This window comes from Engystomops pustulosus, chromosome 2 (genome assembly GCF_040894005.1).
Source record: "Engystomops pustulosus chromosome 2, aEngPut4.maternal, whole genome shotgun sequence".
In the NCBI taxonomy this organism is placed as follows: Eukaryota; Metazoa; Chordata; class Amphibia; order Anura; family Leptodactylidae; genus Engystomops; species Engystomops pustulosus.
Window position 1 is genome coordinate 101,390,881 of NC_092412.1, and position 14,015 is coordinate 101,404,895.

The window sequence follows — 14,015 nt, forward strand, 5'->3', positions numbered from 1 at the left end:
TACAGGATTATTTTCACTTTTTATTTTCCAATTGTGATCACAGGTTCATTTCTAGGACAAGGGCCACACACCACTACCTATGTAAGCATTACACCAAGCTGCCCAGAATGCCACTCATCTCTTCCATTTTAGGCAAGGAGAAGGATAAGTGACTTCTATTGTCCTCATATTCCCACACCAAAACTTAAAGCATAGATTAACATCCCCAATTACACCTTAGTCATGTATTCTTTGGTATTGAAGATGAACAGAATCTTAGGTAATGTAACTTTAAAATGTAATTTGCGTTCATTTTGTAGACAAGTCAGGAAACAGAACTATTGCACTTTTCTTTATTAAACACTTCACTGTAAAAATCCATAAAACTCTTATAAACAAACCATTTGTAAATAGCCTATACTACAATAAAAGAATTTGTGGAACACATATTTACATGCAATACTGACAAATTTGGCACTTTATGAAGGAAATGTACAAAATTATCTTTTAAAAGAAATGTAAAATGATTTTAAGCTTTAAAATCATGCAAATAATCCACTAGCACTGATGGGCATGGATTGCTTTCTACACTACTTTCAATGTGCTTCCATATGTCTGCTGTAAGACAACCTGAACATTGTCCAGAATAAAATCAAATGCCATATTCCACACAGACTCCACAGACTGCTGCATCAACCTGCAAGACAACAGGCATTAGTAAGCATAGCTCAATTATTAACTTCTACATGTAGCCTGAAAAGGCTTTTATGACTAGCATTCTTAGCTCATTTTCAGACATGTAATAAAAAGTTTACAAAATTAAAAGAAGTTCTGATTCTAGCTATGATGCCTATTTTCCCTTTCAGAACTACTTTTGAAGATCTGGCATTGCTACCGTATAAAGTTAATGTTGCTCAAACTAGTCATCACTCAATATTGTGCTGTGTTTTTGGAAATTGGGGTCATGTTGTGGCTGTAGATTAGAGATTTTCTATCAGGTTGCTGAAACCTTGTTCCTGTGATTTCCTGCAAAGTTCTTAGACATTCTTGCTGGATGCTCCAGCAGTAATTGGCCGTCATGTGTGTAACCCATCATCCAAGGTACTGTTCTTCCATTCTACTTATTTCTTGATGGAAATGGTTTCAAACTAATGCTGTTAGAGAAACTGAAGGTATTTTCCAAATCAGCAGCTCAGAATGTGGTGGAAAAACTCCAGGCACCACCAAAAATATATTTGTTCCCCAGTGTTAAGTCTTAAAAGGACTTTTATTTCCACTTTTTGTAACTTTAACCCAAAATGACCATAAAACAAATTCTTTATTTTCTAGAACAAGACAATCAACACAATGTCTTTGGCAGATGGCGCAAGGTTTCTCCCTGGGGTTCAATTTTTACAAGTTTTCCATTGTAAATGGGGGAAGTTTCCTTTGTAAGAGCTGTTTGAGTTCAATATTGGGGGCAAATATAAAGAATATAACTTACTAGAATGCTTTTTGTTTAACTTATGGGGAAAGTTCCTTTTATTTCGGCCGCCTAGGTAGGATTTGAGAAAAGTATTACAGTAAAATTACTAAAAGGACATCTACAGTCATGGCCACATGACATGTAGTTTTGAGAATGACACAAATATATTTTCACATGATCTGTTGGCCTCTGGTTTTTATGTGTGTTTGTCAGATGTTTTTATCACTTACAGAAATACAAGTACAATCATATTATGAGTAACAAAAGTTTTTATTGACAGTTAGAATGAGTTGATGCAGCAAGTCAATATTTGCAGTGTTGACCCTTCTTCTTCAGGACCTCTGCAATTCTCCTTGGCAGCTCTCAATCAACTTCTGGACCAAATCCTGACTGATAGTAGTCCATTCTTGCACAATCAATGCTTGCGTTTTGTCACAATTTGTTGGATTTTCTTTGTCCACCCGTCTCTTGATGATTGACCATAAGTTCTCAATGGGATTAAGATCTGGGGAGTTTCCAGGCCATGGACCCAATGTTTTGTTCCATGAGCCATTAAGTTTCTCCTTTGCTTTATGGCAAGGTGCTCCATCATGCTGGGAAAGGCATTGTTGATCACCAAACTGTTCTTGGACAGTTGGGGGAAGTTGCTCCTGGAGGACATTCTGGTACCATTCTTTATTCATGGATGTGTTTTTAGGCCAGACTTTGAGAGAGCCGATTCCCTTGGCTGAGAAGCAACCCCATGAATGATTGCAGGATGCTTTACAGTTGGCATGAGACAAGCCTGGTGGTATCTCTCACCTTGTCTTCTCTGAACAAGATGTTTTCCAGATGTTCCAAACAATCAGCAAGGGGATTCATCAGAGAAAATGACTTTACCCCAGTCCTCAGCAGTCCACTCCCTGTACCTTTTGCAGAATATCAGTCTGTCCCTGATGTTTTTTCTGGAGAGAAGTGGCTTCTTTGCTGCCCTCCTTGACACCAGGCCTTGCTCCAAGAGTCTCCGCCTCACAGTGCGTGCAGATGCACTCACACCTGCCTGCTGCCATTCCTGAGCAAGCTCCGCATTGCTGATAGCCCAATACCAAAGCTGAAACACTTTTAAGAGATGGTCCTGGCGCTTGCTGGTCCTTCTTGGGCGCCCTGGAGCCTTTTGGCAACAATGGAACCTCTCTCCTTGAATTCCTTGATTACGTGATAGATTGTTGACTGAGGTGCAATCTTTTTTTAGCGGCGATACTCTTACCTGTTAGGCCAGTTTTGTGCAGTGCAATGATGACTGCACGTGTTTCTTTAGAGATAACCATGGTTAACAGAAGAGAAACAACGATGCCAAGCACCTGCCTCCTTTTAAAGTGTCCAGTGGTGTGATTGTTACTTAATCATGACAGATTGCTCCAGTAACACAGGTATGGGTGTTGATGAGGACAGGGCTGGAGACCACTGAAACGATGTTAGCTGCTCCTTTTAAGGGTGATGCCACACATGGCGTTTTGAACCCGTTTTTAAGCAATGCCTTTTTTGAAAACTCATCTGTTTTTGACAGGTTATACCAATTTTCTTAATTAAAACTGGTTAAAAACAGATGCATCTTCAAAAAATGCGTTTTTGGACAGCTAGCTAAAAAAACTGACCAAAAACGGGTTCAAAACGCCATGTGTAGCATTACCCTAAGGCAGGCCTGCAATGAAGTTGAAATGTGTTTTGGGGGAAAAAGATCATTTTCTAGGCAAATATTGACATTGCAATTAATTGCTGTTAAGCTGATCACTCTTTAACATTCTGGAATATATGCAAATTTCCATTCTAAAACCTGATGCAGTAGACTTTGTAAAAATTAACATTTGTATGATTCTCAAAACTTATGGCCATGACTGTATGATCACATTTAGAGGTGGTAGACTGTCACCAAATGCATGCTAGTTACTAACATTACTAGTGATGTAGTAGTCCGGCCATGTCCTGGCGTGTTTGCTACTCCGAAAAAGAATTTAACATTATGCAAATGAGATGGAGGAGCTCACCTTTCCACTACCCGCGCTCCTCCTAGCTCAGTCAGATGATAATTTATGGACGCCTCCTCATTGATATTCCCCCACATTGCCGGCCACAAGTGTAGCAGACAGCTAGTGACGTCACTTGGCTGTATGCTATTTTTCCCTTGGCCGGAAAAACTCGAGGCCGTGTCTCCTTGCGCAGCTGCACTTTTCTCTCCATCCGGCTGCACAAGGTCGTTAGCTTATGCACATGCGCAAGATTACCAGACAGCCGGGTGATGTCACTGCCTGTCTGCTGCACTTGCGGCTGGCGACGTGGGGGAATATCAATAAGGGGGCATGCGTACTAATCTTCCGACGGAGCCAGGAGCATTTGCAAAGTTGATCTTTATTTTGGAGTAGCAGATTTGCCGATACTTGGTAGGAGGACTCCCCCATCACCCCTAAGGTAATGTGCATTTGGTGGTAGATATCCTTTAATCAAATAGTATAAAAGGAAAGAAAACAAGTTACCTTTTCATGTATTTTATAACCAGATCTAATTTCTCCAAATCTTTTTCTTCAATTAAATCTGTGCAGTATTTCACTACTTGCAATATATCTTCTTCCATAGGATCTGATATAGAGACATAGGAGACATTAGGAGGAGGCACTTCCAGTACAATTTCATATGTGGGGGGTTGTGTTGTGCACATTTTTTATATTCTTTAAGAAATTCAGCTTAGGCTACATTCACACTACAGTATGGGGGACGTATATACGGCCGATATACGTCCCCCATACACTTCTATGGGTTCACGGCCCTGTACGGGAGCAGACATGTCCTATCTTTCCCCGTATTACGGCGCTGTGCGCCATTAATTCCTATGGAGAGGGGCGGGGGTGAGCTGCGCTCACCTCCTCCTCCTCTCCCCGCGCTGCCGTGTGCCCGCCGTGCTACGGCGCGGCGGGCTCACGGCAGTGTGAATTTAGCCTTAGTTTGTAAGAATACAAGGATAGAGATCTGTATTCCAGCCTGTATAGTGTATGAGCATATATCTAATCTACCGGTGTTTGTTTAGACAGCTCTATAGGGACAGTGATGATTAACCTCTTACTTTTAGCTTGATGTATCAAAATCATGCTCATACCATACTACAGCCAGGAAGAGAGCAGAAAGGGTCAACAATCACGTGCAGAGAGTCCTTGGCAACAAAGTCAAAATGTTACTAGGGCTTCATGCACATGTCTGTAAAAATGTCGGCTAGCTCACAGCTCCCTATGGAGAGGTCCTGCTGCTTACTGCACACGTCTACTCGTACGGTAGCCTCTTTATTTACAAACTAATCAGAATTTCGTAATGCAGTATATTACAAAAATGTTCAACTGAAATAACATCCAATTGTCACCGGGGCAAAAAAGTTACAAAAACCAGAACCATTCTCACTCACATACAAATCTTAAGAACCTATCTTGTTAGTAACCCAAGAACTGCCTGTATCTGGGCCTTAAGATGTTAGATATTTCACACTACAATCCCATCTACCCATAGGCCATCCAAGCAATGCACAGGAACTTATAGATTGCGCCTTGTACAACTTTTTTTTTTTTTTTTTTTTTAACTATAAGATATAAAAACAACTTCTTAAATGTACAGTATCCTTGTCACTATAGTAACCAGCCCATGCCAGCCTTCTATACTGCATTGTAAAAGAAGAAGAAGGGGGGGGGGGACAAAAAAAAACCCCACAGGTCTGCAAGTCAGAGGTTTGGATGGGTTGCTATAAGCACCTAGTATTTGTATTTATTTAACGCAACAGCATGTTTTTTTTTCTCCAGAGCTCCTGTTGGCTGTAGCACGTACCAGATATCGTAGTTATCCACTCCCTCAGCAATGTTTTCACATCACTAAATTCAATGGCACCTGCCAGATTCGGAGCTTTTGATCTGTAAGAAGTGCATCCTTCAGTCACCGATCCTTGGGCTGTAGATGTTGAGGGCCCTATGTCAACCTATAAGTACAGTAATACAAGAATTTCTATAGTAATCCAATACAGGCATGGATTCACAATTTATGTTTAGATTGGAGCTTTTGAAAACAACCCAAACCCCCCTCCCCACCCCCCAAAAAAAAAAATTGCAGCACTCCAGGATTCAAAGTTAAAGCTATTCACCATAAGTTGCTATGTTTCGACTGCGAACATACAGAGCTTTTGTCAACATAAAGAAACTTTATCAAACTTAAGAGCCAAAATTTTTTGGGGGGGATTTTATATTTGGAAGGACTTAGCCCCAGTAACGGTATTTGTGTGCAGCTTGTTCTTTATATAATATATAAACACACATATATAATCCCCAGAATACACTTTACCTGAGACTGCACTGAAGATATGGCTTCTTGTTTAAGAGGGCTACCTTGAGGCTTTTGGGGACTGCTGTTGGCTGCAAAGTTTTTAACAGGGCTACTAAAAAGTTTGTTCTTCAAAGGACTATACATCTTTTTTGTAGGACTGACTTGATTTTTCTTTCGACTTCTTTTCTTAGCTTTTGGTGCAGGTTTTTTCAGTTGTAGCAATGGATTTTTGGAAACTGCAAAAAAAAAAATAAATAAATTTGTTGCTAAAAGAAAAATGTTATTGTTATTTGGTTTAGTAGCTGACAACAGTACAGTAGTTTAGTTTTCCTTACCCAGTGTTAGGTTTACATTACTGCTGCTCTCGGAGTGTTTGTTTCTTTGACCATATGCAGCTCTCAGCTCCGCCTGAAGATCAGCAGGCAGGGCTGCAAAAACCTCTGGATCCACCTGATGAAACAGTCAATTAAATGTAGGCACACAAAAACCTGCTCCGTCTGAGGAAACAGATGTGTGCTAGCCAGGTTTCATGGACCTAGCAAAGTGCAATGGACGGGAATCCATGCATCATTGTGATTTGTGTTACTATTCCACTGGCAGGCACCCATTGCATCATATTTAATACTTATGTTTTTTACTAAGATAATGCAACATAATTTTGGCTGGTCTCAGAAATGAGCATTTTTGGCCTCTCTTACCTGCCAAGTTATTGTTCTAACATCCACCCAGGACACAACTACATCTAGGAATCTCACAGGAGACCCGTCTCTAACAAGGTTTTCATATACAAACACTTGAGATACTAATGATGAATCATAAAATAGTCTTTAGCATTTTCTTGCGTTGAAGCAGGAATCAGAGAATTCTGTTTAGTTTATGGGCAGCACTGTACGGCTGACACCGCTCTCATAGAAATGAATGAGCGCTATGCCGGAAAATCAATACACCGCCTACAGAGCTCATTAGTTCAAACTAATTGTGGTATCTGGAAAACCCTTGTAATTGTTCAATCTCATCCACAACAAAATTTTAGTTGTCGGGAAGCATCCCTTAGTGCAGCAGTTCAGAAGTAGTCTTACCTGTGAAAAATATGGAAGGGCAATGACATTGATGCCCGGTTCTTCTTGGGCAGATATCGGTGGGATCTGTAGTAGAACAGTTGCCACTGACTGTTCTTGCAACCCAATATTACTGCAACAATTTTCTCTATTTTCTTCACCATTGGGCAATTTATTCTGAAGGGCAAATGTCTGCTCAATTTGTTCTCTGATATCAGGGGGTAGAGCTTCTAAGACAGAAGGGTCCACCTGCAATACAAGATCTACAACATCAGACAGGCACATAAATGTACATTAAATTATGTAATTTTATATTTTACATTAAGACGTAAACAAAATGAAAAAATAGAAACCTACATTGAACTAGAAAAAGGTGGATGTTGCAATCTAAATATATATGGAAAGTATAACGCATCAATATTCTCACCCCAGAGAAACAACAAGTAAAATATACTGCTTCCCTTACATATTAAATGCATTTCCTCTTAACATTGCATTATTAGATGCACAGAACATTTGCAATACAAATGTAGGGAGCACTGGGTAAGAGGTGCTATGTCAGAGGTGTTATTACGGTAACAGCAATAAATACAGCATATTACAGTACTCAGGTTTTAAAAAATTATATCCAGCAACTATAACTTACTTGTGAAGGGGATGGAACTTCAATTGTAAAATTTACTCTGGATTTCATGCTGATTGGGGAATGAAAACCATTCTTCCTTCCAGGCACTTCTGCTTTACTAGTGCTGGGCTCCTGACTAGAAGAGAGGTTCTTGTGTTCAGATGAGGCACACATGTCTGATGCTGATGAAATTTCTACATCGAAAGCAGCAACAATGACTGGAAACAAAAATATTAAAAAATGTAACTTATACTTTAGCCTTAGTTCAGACCACCCCCATCAGTACCCAAGAATCCCATTAACACAAGGGTGGCCCACTGCATGTTAGGCTATGGGTAATGGAAGGTAAAAGGAATTTAATAATTTTAGAAGAACATTACAGAAACTAAATTTTAGTGTGAACTCTGCCTTAGACAACAGTCCTTAAAGGCGCTATCAAGTGTACTGTAGGATATCTGGTCTGGACAAGGCTGTTTTGATCATCAAGCACATAAAGATGAAGGGGGACATTTATCATGGCTTGGCGTACAAGTCCTGATGAAGGGGGTCCAGTGGCAGACTAAGTACAGCAGTGTTTCTGCCCCATGCCTGCGCACTTGTTGTGGCCCCCAAACTTTCAGAAGTAAAGAAGCTAAAAATTTTATGCCAATGCAGCCGCTCGGCAGAGCCTCGCGATGTATCTGGTGGTGGAGGAGCAAGGCGCTCATCATACATACATTTCCCTAAAGTCTGTAAATAATCAGAGAATCGGAAATACAATTCTAAATCTCATCTTACCTCTTTTTACATCGTCTTCTGCGGCCGGCTTACTTTTCTTTTTTTCTTGAAACATATCAATTAGTGAACGGGACCCTCCAGGCAACAAAGCGGATCTTGATGACAATGAACCATTGCTAGATACATGTGTGTGAACCAACTGGTGCATCTGAAGTCCAACCTTATGAAGACAGGAGGTTGTAAATCATAAGCAACTGGTCAACTGTATAGTCAGTGTAATGAGATAACTAGAAAAAAAACAAGTAATACATGCCATTTTTTATTTGACTTACCCCTCTCATATCTGTGACATTCAGTTTCATCGATTGAAACATTTTCAAAGTTTCTTTGCCAATCACTTTGGCATCATCTGTGGCTTGGTCCAGAGTCACCGTCCTAAGTAACCAGAAGACAATGTGTGAGTAGAAACGTCTCATAAAAGCACATACAAAGTACTGTAATTGAAAAGGAATACAAATCAAAAAGTAGATCAAAATAGATAACTACCCATCAGGGAAGGCCCTTTTTACATATACAGTGACTGCAATGTCCCAGTGACTTCCACTTAAATTTTGTAAGGCATGATAACACAAAAAATAGACAGTTTCAGATCACAGGTACAAAATATTATTCTGATCTCACAAGTGCTCATAGAATACCAGCATACAGACACTGAGGCCCGTGTGGAGGCTGCTGTCAGCAATGTGTGGGGTGTCATCAGAATAACTAGGTTTGACCTCTCTTGGTCTCCTGAATGGCAGCGAACTGGCATCCACGATATATAGAACTTTACCATAGAGGCAAATGTTTAATACAATTATACATTCACCTTGCAATGTTGTCACATATCCCATGACCACCAAACTTGGCAGGTTCTAATGGGGCCCCAGCTTTCCGCACCATGATCTTCAGAGTAAGTTTCTTGCCCTTCATCTTAGCAGATTCTAGCCGTCGCTGGATTTCTTCTGAAAGGTTCATCAAAAAGGCTTCAGCTTCACTGGTCTGAGAATAAAACACTTTTATTAGCTGGAAATATTCAGCTACTGCAAACAAACACCGGTAACACAGCGAGGTGACATTTATGTCATCAATACACATATAAAGCCCCCAGGCACTATTACCCATATCTTAGGACATGTGTTACGAAATATTATTGGTTAACGGCACTGCTGAATAAAAAGGTGATAAAAAGACACTACCTTTGTAAAGCGTATCCCATAGTTGATTTCAGCAGATACAGATTTTCTCTCTCTTTCTTTTCTAATAGGCCGATCATCTAATCCTCGGCAGAATCTGTACAACATTTGGCCTGTTTTGGGACCAAACTCCTTTTGGAGTTTTGACATTGTAAGATTTTGAAGATCTCCACATGTTTTTACATTTAAAGATGCCAATTTATATTCCATTGATCTGCCAACACCTAGATGTGATACACAACAGAAAAAAGAATATATTTATAAAATGAAATTGAAAGAGACTACAGGCAACATTGGGCGCCTAGAATTAACATTACTGCTTGTAACATTAGGAAATAGAAATTACCTGGTAATGTACTAACTAGTTGACCTCTAATGAAATCATCAACATCCTCAGGTTTCAAATGATACTGTCCATCTGGTTTTGCTCTTCTAGTTGCCATTCTAGCTAAAAGAATATTGGAGGCTACAAAACAGTAAGGAGTTACACAACATTATTACTATAGTGCTCATTGCCAAACAGAAACAGAAGTGGAAAAAAAAACAAACACACACAACACACCTCTGCTCTGTATAGCTTGTTAAACGTGAATGTAACACTCCCAGGCCTATAAATGGTCTCACCCACAAACTCATCTAAATGAACATCCTTGTTCTAAAATGAAACTCTATACACTTTTTTACCTTTGCGTATACATGGTGCCATAGATCGCTTACACAATCTCTCTTATTCCGGGAGGTTCCCAAACTAGTTCAATCTCAGAGAAGCAGTCTGATGGCTCCGTATGTTACTTTGTGTATATAAATCTGTGTTCTCCTAAGTAGTTTATAACACTCCCCTAAGTTTAAGGTGATTTATGGTCAGCCTGACCATTTAAAGGGGAAAACAGAAAGAATATACACAGAAGTCATTGGGTCGCTTCCCTGATCAAACACCAGCCTAAATACAATTATTCTATTTGTCAAGTATTGTTATGTGTTTAATAAAAATGCTTTTATTTTTATATGCTGTGGATGAAGATTGATAACAGTGTGATAACACACTCCTGTGCAGAGAAAAGAATGTGGGCTTTGGCTGATTTACGATACTGCCCACTACAAGGAGAACGTCTTTTGTTTCTGGGATGCCCATGTGTTAATTTACTAACCAATGAACTATGGACATTACTTTTTATCTTTAACTAACCAAGCCCAGGTCCTGCCCCACTAAAAGTTATGTATAATCCTTTGTGACGCAAATAAAGTTTCTCACATCTGCCTAGGCTTCATGGCATCAGTACACAGATTGAGACATTATGCCATACTTTGTCTTGGCTTGATTTCTACTGAGCTCACTCTGTGAATTTTATTAGTCATTAGAGAACCTGAGGTTGTGTAAATGGGCAGAACTTGACATATGACATATTTATCATATTTTTCGGACTAGAAGACATACTTTTTAGCAAGAAAAAAAAAAAATCTTGCTAATAAGTGTCTGCATTTTATCTTCCAATTTCAGGTGGATCCAGCACTGCCGGACCCTCCGCTGTAATGGAGATCGGGTGAAGCGCTAACAAAGCATTTTACCTGATCTCCAGAAACCAAAGCATACACGCTACTTATTTTATTAGAGGACTAAAACCGGAGTGCATTTTTCATACAAACAGTTTAAAGTGGCAATGTGCTTAGCATACAGGTAGCACACGACCACATTCACTTGACTAGTGCCCACAAGACCGTACCATAGACAAAAAAAGAGCATGTTCCATCTTCCACCATACCTACGACTGATTCTCTAGCCAGGGGTAGCATATATACATCTATAAAGTGCCTTAAAAATAATATTGTTAGTCTACAATGGTGTGCAATGCAGTAAAGAACCAGCCAAAACACCCTTTAGACACCCTGAATCAACAGAATTCACTTTAAAATGATCACCTATGTGGGGGAAGGGAGGAATAGTTTTTTTTCTTATTTTTTTTTCTTTGTAGCAACAGCTGGTAGTCTGGACCTCTGCTTTCTGTACACAAGGGCCACAGGGTTAATGTAGAGCATCAACAGGTGAATCCATGCACAGGATATTTTCATAGCCTCACTCTTTCGGCACAAGTATTGATACTCCTGTGCAGGCAGCAGGGAAGAGTGCAGATCACTGCTGTCACTAAAATACCAACATGTGGTGTTTGAAAAGCTTTCACTATATTTCGAAGTTTTCTGAGATAGGACCAGAACATAAAAACAAGGACAGAACACAATACATGGGAAGGTAATAAGCAGAACAAACACTAGGTGTGTAATAATGAGGAATAGAAGAGAAGCTGTATCACTGACAAAGCGAAATCTGAAACTAAAAAACAACCTATGAGCTAAAGGAGTAACCAGGAGTAAATAAAACATACAGGAATATACAACCTCAACTGACTCTAGTACACAAACTTGAGCCGAATGGAAATAAAAACTGAAAATGCAAAATAATCTAGAAACAGAATTTCATTTAAAAACAAACAGGTGAACATAATACTAACCCATTCCAATAGATGCAGTACACAAAGTTTTCTCTTTAATTTCTGCTCGAATAGCACTAGCAACTTCATCTGCAGAGAGTTTGGCTTCAACAAGGACTTGCGTAATATCTACCAGGGCTTCATCACAGCTTACAGCTTCAATATCATGAGTATAGCTGGTGTCAAACACAGAGATGGAAAGAATGGTAAAAGTTATAATGTTAAAAATTAAAAAATGTAAAAGGCCTCATTCACACTTGATCAGTATGAAAAAACAGTCATTACTTTACAAGAAGCTAAGTCTGCCCTTTGTGCCCCCCAGATTTAGGGACAATAGTTCAGATTTTTTTACACAGTTTTTAATTACTGACCTGTTGAATCTCGGTTTGATCTAACTATACACATTACTTCCCAAAACTAAGAGAAAACTTACCTTGCCAATGTTTTATACAAAGTAATGGCAACTTCCTTATATGCCTCAAAATCGTAGGGGACCACTTGAAGATCAGGACACAGTTGTTTTGCTTTACCAAACATCATTCCGTTCTTCACCCCAGCCTGTCTGGAGGGTAACAAATATTGTGTGTGACCAGAGACAGGTTTATGGATGCAGAGATGAATACATAACTTATGCTTGCCTACCTTGCCTCATAGCTACACGATGCAATTTCTGCAAAGGACAGCTGAGTGGTATCCAAGTCTAGTCCATTTTTTTTTGCAAGATCTGGCTGGTCCCATATGGCGAAATCCATGTTGTGCCCATTTCTTTGTGCAGAATTTACACTGTCCAGAGCAGACACATCTAGTGGATTAAAAGTAGAAAAGTAAAAATAAATAAAATATCGAAGAATACACATTCTTATTCACAGAGGGTTCATGGGGGAGATTCATTAGAAGTGTCTGAGAGCTGAACTGTTCTAGTTGCCCATGGCAACTAATCAGAGTCCAGCTTTTATTTTTCCACAGCAGTTTATAAAATTAAAGCTGAGCCCTGATTGGCTTCTATTGACAACTAGAAATGTTTTACCTCAGACATTTCATTTTTTTAATTGACATTTTTATTGAAATTGTCGGTTTTTAAAGACAAAAACACACATCAATAAACAAAAGAACCCCAAAGGCTCTCAAAAGTGGCTTGATACACACCCCAGGATTAATAGCCCAGGAGTACCCCACGATCCATCGGAGGCCAGCCTGAGCAACTTGTGTAATAGGTAATATATAAAAGCAGATGAGACCAAGTCGGTAGTGAGTTGGCTCTCTAGAAGCTAAGCCGGAGTCTATCCATGGCAACCAAAGTTTCCATGTTGAACATACATTTGGGGGTCCTATAGACTATGCTAGTGCTACTTGGATTTAAAATGCCTGAGCTCAAAAAAAAAAAAGTGGAACATGAAATAGACTTGTCGGAAGACTATTAGAAGCCATCCTAGTTAACACCTGGATAGCATTCTAACTTCTAGAACGCCATACATAAAGTTTGGATATTATCACGTTTTCATTTTGGTCATTTTGCAATTTGTCATTTTCCCCTTGTTCTGGTGCTCTAACTGTTGTGTAATCTTTTCTGTGTCAATAGGAATTTTCCTTTTTTTTTTGTTTCCATTTAACCATTTGTGAATAGACCAGTTCAGAGTCAGACACCATAGTCTTATTCTGCATCAGATAGTTGGATGATGTATCTGGAGTAGTTTAGACATGTCAAGTCCTACTTTAGATCGGCTATTAGTTGGTCTGGTTTACATCTGGATCTTGTAATACTGTTTCTGAACCAAAGTGTCTCTGTGCTCAAGTTTCGTTGGACTATAAATGCCATTAAGAGTAGAATATCTTTTTTTTTTTTAAAGATTCTTTACCTGTTTTATCTCCTGTTAACTTATTGTGATAGTATTGTAACTCTAGTTGAGGGTCAGCTCCTTCACGGGAAGACGTTTTCCCACTACCTCTATTACTTGTCACAGCCACGGGTTTACCTATAGACAGAAGAAAGAAGATTAAAATCCCACAAAAGTGAAGATCAATGCGAATAGAAAATATCAATGCAGATCTGCACAATTTATTTCCATAACTCTGCTCAGGCATAATAGTAGACAATGAAGATGACGGAAGTGAGGGATCAGTCAC

General features: G+C 39.4%; 1 protein-coding gene across 1 annotated transcript in view; it reads right to left on the reverse strand.

The window, feature by feature from the left end:
- Positions 1-318: 318 nt before the first annotated feature.
- Positions 319-14,015, reverse strand: part of REV1 (REV1 DNA directed polymerase) — a 38,358-nt gene continuing 24,661 nt past the window's right edge. Inside the window, exons 8-23 of the mRNA XM_072135776.1 lie at positions 13,748-13,864; positions 12,534-12,693; positions 12,325-12,453; positions 11,913-12,067; positions 9,755-9,874; positions 9,412-9,632; positions 9,042-9,214; positions 8,506-8,608; positions 8,234-8,393; positions 7,478-7,674; positions 6,853-7,080; positions 6,109-6,223; positions 5,792-6,009; positions 5,285-5,432; positions 3,955-4,057; positions 319-676 (exon numbers count right to left, since the gene is read on the reverse strand). Coding sequence (XP_071991877.1) covers positions 565-676; positions 3,955-4,057; positions 5,285-5,432; positions 5,792-6,009; positions 6,109-6,223; positions 6,853-7,080; positions 7,478-7,674; positions 8,234-8,393; positions 8,506-8,608; positions 9,042-9,214; positions 9,412-9,632; positions 9,755-9,874; positions 11,913-12,067; positions 12,325-12,453; positions 12,534-12,693; positions 13,748-13,864 — 2,459 coding nt within the window. The 3' untranslated portion in view covers positions 319-564. The remainder of the gene's footprint in view (positions 677-3,954; positions 4,058-5,284; positions 5,433-5,791; positions 6,010-6,108; positions 6,224-6,852; positions 7,081-7,477; positions 7,675-8,233; positions 8,394-8,505; positions 8,609-9,041; positions 9,215-9,411; positions 9,633-9,754; positions 9,875-11,912; positions 12,068-12,324; positions 12,454-12,533; positions 12,694-13,747; positions 13,865-14,015) is intronic.